Source organism: Pavona decussata, unplaced genomic scaffold (genome assembly GCF_977016875.1).
Source record: "Pavona decussata unplaced genomic scaffold, jaPavDecu1.1 SCAFFOLD_102, whole genome shotgun sequence".
NCBI classification, from domain to species: domain Eukaryota; kingdom Metazoa; phylum Cnidaria; class Anthozoa; order Scleractinia; family Agariciidae; genus Pavona; species Pavona decussata.
In genome coordinates, this window is record NW_028145517.1 from 7,794,052 (window position 1) to 7,803,516 (window position 9,465).

The window sequence follows — 9,465 nt, forward strand, 5'->3', positions numbered from 1 at the left end:
TTCTGGGACAATTTCTGGGACACAAAAGCTATTCAATCCTTGAGCCAATGAAATGAAGTCTTGTCATCCGGGGTTTTTGTAGGAAAAATGGCGTCCAATTCGAAGAAGTAGCAGCTCTTCGTCTATTTTCTACGCAGCGTTTCTGCATGAAATTTATTTTGAATCTTCTGAGCTCTTAAATAGTTAAATACGAAGATTTTCAGGGATTCGGTCCATCTGGAAGGTTTACAATTGTTTTCAGCATTTTGAGCCTCATTTGGAGAGAACGGATTTTGAAGATTGTAAAAGCTTTATATCTTCATGGCAAAAAGCGAAGAACATTCTCCAGGTAATAAGCTGTTGAATGCTCTTCTTTAGATGCAAGGGTAAAAAAGCACTTACTTTTAAGGGGAAAAGAAATACGTGGTTGCCACTGTAGACCAAATTCCATCTCATAACGAAGCCAAATTTTTAACAAAAAGAAAAGAAAACATTTGACTTTGGTTGGCTAATATAAAGGATAAGTCCAGGAACCACGTTTTCTCTTCTTAATTTTGTAAACCAGCTTTAGTGAGATAACTTTGATAATTTTTTTGTTAATGTATTTTCAAATATTTCATTAATTAATTTATGTAAGTTTTTTGCTTATAACAACAAACACATTTATTGATACATGTATTTCAAAACTTAGAAACATGTACACTGAGATAGCTTAACCTGGCCCAGGTTGTTCAAAGAGCAGATAACTCTATCCAGCAGATAAGTCACTTTCCAGTAAATAAAATGTACTCCAACCAACACATTTTATCCACAGGATAGCGACTTACATGTATCTGCTGGATAGAGTTATCTGCCCTTTGGACAAACATGACCTGAGGGGTAACCAGTTACGTCACCCCATTACCAACTCGCACCATGCCACGTAATCTCAAATCAAGATTACATTGCTTGAAATGTATGGTTTCATCACTCCCAAATTTAAAAAAAAGTTAGCTCACCCCCAACAAAAGGTCAAAGACAACAGCAAAAATTCTTCTATGAAAGAAGAGGTCTTTAAAATGTGGGAAGGAAACTTTCCCCCATCCCTTTTACTAGCCATATCATCAAGACAGACCTTTCTATTAAATAACAACAGTCAAATTTTCAACAAAGGCTTGGATCTGAGTCGCCCTGTCTCAGTTTTATGACTCTTTTAAACCAACTTTTTATGAAAAGCATATCAAGCACTAGTCCCATTTTTCTCTTTTTAGGTGTCAAAAATGCGAGAGTACGTCTGGATGTATTACTAAAAGATCTTGTCAAGAAAACTGAGGAGAGGTATGTGTAACTTTTGTCTGCATTTCATGTGAAGTCAATATAATCATATTTAGAGGTGAAGAATAGAACAGAAAAGTTGCTTTCCTAGGCCAGAGTAACATTTTACAATTCTGTTCTGTTTCTCATTTTCAGTAGTGAGGATGAAGCCAGTTCTACAGCAGGAAGGTAAGCAGAAAATATTCTTATTTTTAAAGTGGACGTGAGTCTCATAAAATTTATATTTTCTTCTGAAAGCAGCAACAAACTATCAATTAAAAACACCTCCTAAAAGGAGAAATTGTGAGGTTATTCCTACTTTATTTGCAGTTCTACATCATTTCAAATGCCACCTCCATCAACACCAACTAAAAGGTATGTCAAAGCTCCAGCATTTTTTATCATTCAATTATACACACTGTATATAGGAATGTAGACTGTCCACATTCCCTTATTTTGCCATGTGATTGTGGAGATTTTATGCTTTGATCCAATTGCTGCGATCTTGGTTTGTATTGAAAAAAAGAGCACAACCCAAGAAGGGGCCTTTTCACCTTATTCCTGGTTCCCTTAGTAGTTTTGGCACTCCCCCCAGGTTGCACTCTTCATTACAAACCAAGATGGCGGCAGTACAGTTGTAGTATACAATCTCGGCAATCATGTGGGGGAATGGGGGACTGTAAACAGTCTAACAGGATTGTATTAGGGTCAGAGTATTGCTCTAGGGAGACCAAACAAGTGGGAATGAAAATTACAACACAAAATTTGCATGTATTTTCACAGTACATTACTTGTGCATAACTTCTATAAATTTCTATAAATTTGCATTCATTTGCAAATTTTTGATATCAACAGACGTTACAGTCAAACCCAGGGTTGTAGCTAAGAAATTTGTCTGCCGGTTAGCTCAGAAATTGAGCCGGCTAAAGAAGGCGCGAAGTGCCTTCTGCCGTCGGCGGAGCCGACGAGGGGGTAGGTGTGAGAGGGGGGTACAGGGGGCCTCCCCCAGGAAATTTTGACAATTCTAATTCAATTTGGTGCACTCTGGTGAAATCTTGGGGCTCTTTTATGCAAAAAGAAACAACCATTAACGAGAAAAAATTATACATGCATAGGCTTTTGTTAATACCATACCCTAATATTGGGATTATATATCATATTATTTTATTTCTGATATGAATGCAAATAAAAATACATTTACACAGGTTGTTGAATATGGGAAAATATGTTGCTGATTTATAGATCATCATCTGATTCTGAGAAGACATCACTGTCATAGTCGGAATCACTATCACAACTGTTATCTTTATTTGCTTGTTCTTCCAAGTGGAACAGCCTCAAAGCCCTTTGTTCCTCCTCCACATGATCTTCAACTTTGACCTCCACTTCCTCACTTTCCTCCACTTCTTCTTTTTCTTCTTCGTCTACCCCAGGTTCTTCTTTTTGAGCCACGCCCTCATTTGTCTCTGTGCTTCCATCTTCTTGCCTGTCTTCAGGCATCATTGTCCTTGGATATTTGTGTCAGATCGGAGAAAGAAGAAGTCTTTCTCTGTAGCAAGATAGCCATAGGTATTAAAACATGAAGGAACTTCTTCGTAATGTCTTAATACAGCTTTTAATAGGTTAAATTTTATTGTTTATAACATGTTTATGCCCATGAATAGGAAGAAGAACTGGGCAAACGGAGGAACAATTGAACAAACCGAAAACGCAAACGAACGAACAAACGGAAGCCTGAGAGAACGAACACCCGGGCGAGCGAACGGATAGCTGAATGCCGAGTTAACGATCAAACGGTCCACCGAGCGCTTGCCAGCAAAAACGAACGAACGAGAAACAGAGTGAACGAACACCACGGAACTAGATGAATAACTGAACGACCGAGTGGACATCTCTTTTGTTTGCAGTTCTAAGCTTTTATAAGAATCGTTTTTTCTGATATTCTAGTGCAAACTTAAAAGCGCGTATCTTTTCGGAACGAGTGGGAAGCGATGTAGCTTTCGTTCTCATTTCTTTAATGTTAAGTAAATATTGAAAATCTTACGCACGTATTTAGTGAGCTCACCAAAAAGAGAATTAAGAAAACAGCATAGACTGACGAAAGCAAAACAAAGCTCCGTCTGCTCAGAAGGTCTGTCATTCTCGCCAGGGGCACAGTGAACAGACCCGGTAGAGAGTTCAAGGAACGCCAAACAACGAAAAACATACGAAGGAAATATGTAAACGTCGATACGAGGGAGAAAAGTTTGAATAAATTTAGGGTGAAACGTCTCCACCACACTTTTCAAACTGCGGCACCAATCTTTCGCGGAAGGGCTACCAAGCTTCGTGTTGACAAGATGGCAGACGCAGAAAACGGAAAGAGGGCACGGTAAACAAGTTCTCAAAACAAGACTTTATTTCAATTACTTTTTGGCATCGATACTCAAGGTAGTCAGGAGTTTATTCAACCTTTTCACTTAGAATAATATTATATGATTCTAAATCGAACAATTGCTAGTGCGTAATTAAAGAACTGTTCATTGCCCTTTTAACCGAGTGTTCGCCACCCAAAATTCAGCCGGCGATGACCTCATTCCCAGCCGGCGAATTTCGCCGGCAGCCGGCGCTTAGCGACAACCCTGCAAACCCCCTCCAAAGATACCTCCTTAGAAGTTAGTGAACGTCTGTTCTATGTATGACCTGACTTGGCATACAAATAATTTGTTTTTAACAATTTTTTTAGTGTGGAACAACTTCTTCATAACTAGACACCTTGGCTTATTGGATGTTAAACATACAGTGACCCCTCTTGAACTGTACAAGGGATGCCTGTATTTAATGTTCCATGCTCCTTGCTTGTTCTCATCAAGTTTGTGTAACTTGTATTTTTCTTAAAATTAAACTTTCTGTTTCTGCTGCTTGAGATTAATTTCTTTCTTTATTTCATGTCTGCCATTCTTGTTTTCATTCTCAAGAAGTGCCTCAGGTATGTTTGTTATCATAATCATATCATGTAGATCTATAAAAATTGATTCTAAAGTGGATAATTTAATATCTCTCTTTCCCTCTTAACATTACTCAAGAAACAAACAACAAACTTTGTGGAAGTAATATGTCCTTATTTTGTTTAGTTAATATAGTCAGCTTACTGAAATCACCATTGGTCCATAGGTCCACATGTTGGCCTTTCTGTAATGTTTTCCTCTTCTTATTATTTCTATTTTAATTTTGTTCCTTTTTTATCATATCTCTCAGGAAAAACTCCAAGAAAAAGACGCAAGAAAGATGTAGGATATGATGGTAAGCACTTTTTCACTGTATTTCCTTAAACTGATAGTTGGCCCTGTCCTCAGCAATTTTAACAATGCTTCTAGAAAACGGAGTTGTACATGATCTCATGGCATGCCTTGTGCATCTCAAAAGTTGCCTTAACATATCAAATTGAAACTTGGATTGTTGACTTGAACAGCAAGCGATCCACTCACAACACTAAGTGGAAAAAAATATAAATTAAGTGATTCCACTGGCAGGCAGTAATTAAAATATAAGGTTATAACGTGTGATAACGTCCTGGTAATCCATAAGATAACTTACGTACATAAGTATTATTGTCTGGTTAAGAATTGTCCTATAACTGCTTCAATCAGATTAAAACGACAACATGGTTTGTCAGAATATTATTGTTGTAAGTTCTTTCCTGAGTTTCCTGAGTTAGGTTTTGAGGATGTCCAATGTTAACTGAAAAGAACCTTTATCGTTTTATTTCATACAGATGGAGACAGCAGTACTCAGAACCGTATGTACACAGTTATTGCATTATTACCTTTTCATCAGGTTTTTTTTTTTTGTAAAAAAATGTCTTTGTAATTTTGTATTTTATGAAAATTAATTATACAGACTCTTCAATTTTACTATTTGTGATTGATTTTCCTTTTCTTCATTTTCCTTCCTGGCTTTTGATCCTGTTGTTTGTCTCTGGACATTCCATCTTTTTAGCAAGGTAGGTCTTACAATGTACATGTACACCAATAAATATTGTACTTTTTGTCAAATTTTTGTTATTTTGGCCCTCAAAAAGTGTGGATGTTTGCTACCTCCAACACCCCTAGCAGCCAAGAGTGGTAAACTCTGTCCCTTTGTTGCCTACCACTAACGGTTTTTAAAGTACAGTGTATTTTGAGAGAGATGAATGTACATTGTAACTGTTAGTCAGAGTACAATCACATTAATTTTGTATCAATTGAAGGGCTCAGTTGCTAGTGCATAACCGACCTTTGTCGCAGATTGCTCTCTGTTGTTTTTGCTCGGATTCACCCGAGTTTTTGCATGTGGCCTTGAATTCCTTCAGGAAACATTGCTCCAATGTTTTATCCACTTCTTTGCACTTTGTTTTGTGATAAAAATGGAAATCTTAACCATAATCATAGTTTTTATTGTAAACAAACGGCAACACAGGGAATGAAACATTGGAGCAACATTTCCTGAAGGAATTCAAGGCCGCATGCAAAAACTACTGTGAATCTGAGCTAAAACAACAAAAAGCAATCTGAAATTATGGAAAAAGAGTCAGTTTTGCTTTAAGCTCTATAATTGAATTCATAGCCTTATTGAGTCTTACTAGTAAGCATCACAACTGTACACTAAACTTGCTGTTGCAGACAAAAGAGCACCCTTTGGCCTTGTACCTAATAACTTGTTTCTGCTGACGAAAAAAAATAAATTCAGAGAACCCTGCAGTCAGTGGAATGCATTAATTTATGCCGCTTTCTTTTTATAGCTTTGTGATGAAGCTGTTTGACCGTAGCGTGGATTTTGCCCAGTTTAATGAAGACACGCCCCTGTATGCCCTTGCACGAGCATGGATGCAGAACAAACCTTATGGAACAAAGTCATGTGATTCACAAGAGAGCAGCCAAGATGGTGACTCTCCATCTAGCAGTCAAGACGGCACTATGTCAGCAACAACTCAAAATGTAGGTTGAAACGTTACTTAAATACCTGCCACTGATCCAGTGCCAACAGTTACATGAGCCATGTAAATTACTTATCAATGAAAACAACATGGCTGGCATTTGGTATCACTGGGCTTTTATGTTTGCCACTTACAGTGAAGCATCTGGCTACATGTGTACAGACTTTGCAGGGGTTTCATTAAGGGCCAGCTACCAGGCAAATTGAATTTGTTTGTGAGCACAACTTTGTCTGGCTGCCGATTGAGAATCATGGTTACGGCTAATGGTAAACGTGAAATTTGATCCTAATGCATAACAACTCAATTTTACTGAGAATGTGACGACAGTGAGCGGCGGTTTGAGATGTAGGATAAACATGGTCGCAATGGTCATTGCTGTCGTTTTCCGTAAACATAATTCGAAATATCTCTAATTTCTGAAACATGATTTTGTTCTTCAGGATGGTGACAGTGATCCAAAATATGTCTACAGGTAATGTGGGTAGATGTAACAGTACTACGTTATTGTTTAATAGTGCATTTAACCATCATAGCATGCCGTCAAATTTCTACTATGGGCATGTATCACTTCACAGTCACTCATATTTTTCAGTGACACCCAATGAGAACATTATAACCAAAGTACTTAAAATGTTGTCTTCTGTGTTCCTACAATATTTATAGCCTTTTAAAGACATATTAGTGTAACCTAAATAAATATATCAAATCTATAAACTACATGCTAAACTACAAGCAGAGGTCCCCTTGGTCCAAGGTGTGACATCCTATTGAAAGGTACCATAATTTTATTTCTTTTAATGCAGTTTTCCGGATCCAGTCAAACCAATTGAAGATTCTGAGATGAATGTCAGTTGTCCTAAAGAGCCACTCTCTCTTGACATCCATTACGTAAGCACTTGTACTTGAAGTTACTATAGGCAAGGCTGTTGCATAACAAGAGTCCGGTAGCCTGGGGCGCCCAAGAAAATGCTCTGGGTGCCGAAATATTCTGCAGCAGCACCTAACACTTCACATGTTGGGCTCTTGACTTCTCAGCTTTTGGCCTTGTGGGCTCCTTGAAATTTGTTTTAGGCAGCAGTCTTGCTGTAGGGTTATGTTAGTACTACTGTACACTCAACTCAAAACTCAGAGCTCTTGACTCAATACTTGAGGTTTTTGAGAATCAAAGATCAAGTTACATTATGTAAGTTTCAAGTGACTGTCAACTTACATTTTGACCAGTACTGTAATGAGGGTGTATGTTATACACGCATGTTTAAAACCCATAATGAAACCTTAAAACATTGAGCAATCTTCTGCAAGCATGTTTGTTTTGAAGCAACCATTTGTAATCATTGTAATCATTGTAATTCATTAATTATTGTAAAATTGTGTGTGGCAAATAAACTAAATAAATAAAAAAAGTAACATGTTTCACTAAAATTTTCATTTATGTTGTCTTGCTTTGTTTAAAAAGGATCTTGATTCAGCTCCACCATTGAACGACCTTAAAAGAAATCACATCGACAGGTGGAAGAAAGTTAAAACAAGGTGAGGGATAAGCTGGAAAGACTGATAGACTGTTTTGAACTGTGAACAAAGCAGAGTGAGTTTGCCTGCTTTTGCTCCTTATTCTAAACTTATCTGTGAGCATTCAGCGACAACCAGTTGTATTATTTTGTCTGTATGGCATACTATACATAGAAGATATTTCTATTTCCAGTTAATTCTAAATTTTGCTGCAATTTGGATTATCCTCAAATAATTTGTAATATCCTTTGGCCGTGGCCTTCCTGTTTTATCCTTTGGTCTCCAAAGCAAAAAAGAATAGGGGAAACTGGGCTGACAATTACGGCATTTTGAAATTTACAAGTCAGTTTTGAACATCATCAGCGAGATTTCAGAGTTCCTGGGGAAATTCCCCTAGTTTATTGATGGTATAAAGCTATGAATTTTTCTTTACATTACAACATTGAGTATTACAAAAATAACAATTGTTTCCCAAGTATTTTGAATTTTCTGTTCAGTTAATGCGTCTTTTTCGGAAAGATTTCCACAGAAATGTTCAAGATTCCGTTTAAATGCCAGACATTGCAAAGAGGAATTTAAATGTTCATTAAAAAACTCATTAATAATTTATAAGCCCATTGACCTATCAAATGGTCGATAAAACATCACGTGCAGTGGTTTTAAAACCCGATAAAACCTCCTCCTTATTAGTATGCGGTGTTTAATGTTTTTCTCGTATGCTAATTTCCAACGTTCACAAAAACATCATTGTTATGAACTCTCTTGACACACGCTTTTCCAGGAACGTTTTTGAAGCCATTTAAAAAAACTTGCAGCACGTGTTTTATCGGGTCTAAAACCAGTCGGCTGCGCCTCGTGGTTTTAAATCCCGATAAAACACTGCTGCTCGTGTTTTAAACATTACTTTCATTCTTGGAAATACTTGTCATGTGTGACGTAGACTGACTGTAATAATAATTATTTTTATAAACAAGTTAAAATTTGTTCTTGATCTGTTTCAGCTGGAGAGAAAGATCTATTCAGAGACAAGCCCGCTATGCTCCAAGTATAAAAATGATCCGCGAACTGTTTGAACATCAATGATTTTATGTAAAATAGATTGAATGCATTGATTGGAAATGCTATCTATAGTAATGCATTGTGTGCTTTGCATCTGTTAGATCTGTCAGTCAAACTGTAGTACCGAATATTTCACACGAAAAATAAAAAGGTGTGCCATGAGTGTACACGCACACTGAAACACCACATCAAGCTACTGCACCCATTGGGGAACTCCCATATTAACGTGTAGGAGTACTTGACAACAGGTGCGTCATTAAGGGCCAGGCAACAGGCAAATTGACTGATTATGAACACGACTTTGCCTACAACGTACAATGTAGATGCTTTCAACATCATGAGCAACTTTTTCAATAAAAAATAAGTCCAAGTTAATTTTCCTGCCCACTGCCAGACCCCAGTTGTTCAAGAGAGGATAACTTTATCCAGCGCATAGACTGTTTTAGTTGGAGTACATTTTTTTTATCCACTGTATGGCGTTTTATCCACTTGAGTTGACCAACCAGGGCAAGGTGAACTAACCTCTCACGCGCCTGTTCGAAATCTCAATGAAAACCCCCTGGTCATATATTTTGGCGTTTGAATTATTGGTGGTTTGATACCGTGCTTAAATATTAGAGTTATCCCAGTTTCTCCTAGGACATAAAGCTAGAAATAAAATTGTGAATTGA

At 37.3% G+C, this 9,465-nt stretch overlaps 1 protein-coding gene across 2 annotated transcripts; it reads left to right on the forward strand.

The window, feature by feature from the left end:
* The first annotated feature begins 191 nt into the window (after positions 1–191).
* LOC146472052 (protein lin-37 homolog) lies at positions 192–9,465 on the forward strand. 2 transcript variants are annotated; one of them, XM_085120608.1, is made up of 12 exons: positions 192–328; positions 1,230–1,296; positions 1,429–1,461; positions 1,603–1,647; positions 4,230–4,240; positions 4,510–4,554; positions 5,027–5,054; positions 6,032–6,227; positions 6,667–6,698; positions 7,030–7,114; positions 7,683–7,756; positions 8,737–9,465. In XM_085120608.1, exons 1-12 carry the CDS (start codon positions 301–303, stop codon positions 8,816–8,818), a joined length of 726 nt encoding a protein of 241 aa, XP_084976734.1. In that variant the 5' UTR covers positions 192–300; the 3' UTR covers positions 8,819–9,465. The 2 variants fall into 2 exon arrangements, with proteins under 2 accessions (XP_084976734.1, XP_084976733.1); XM_085120607.1 differs by lacking the exons at positions 192–328; positions 1,230–1,296; positions 1,429–1,461; ... (2 more) ...; positions 4,510–4,554; positions 5,027–5,054 and adding an exon at positions 5,100–5,254.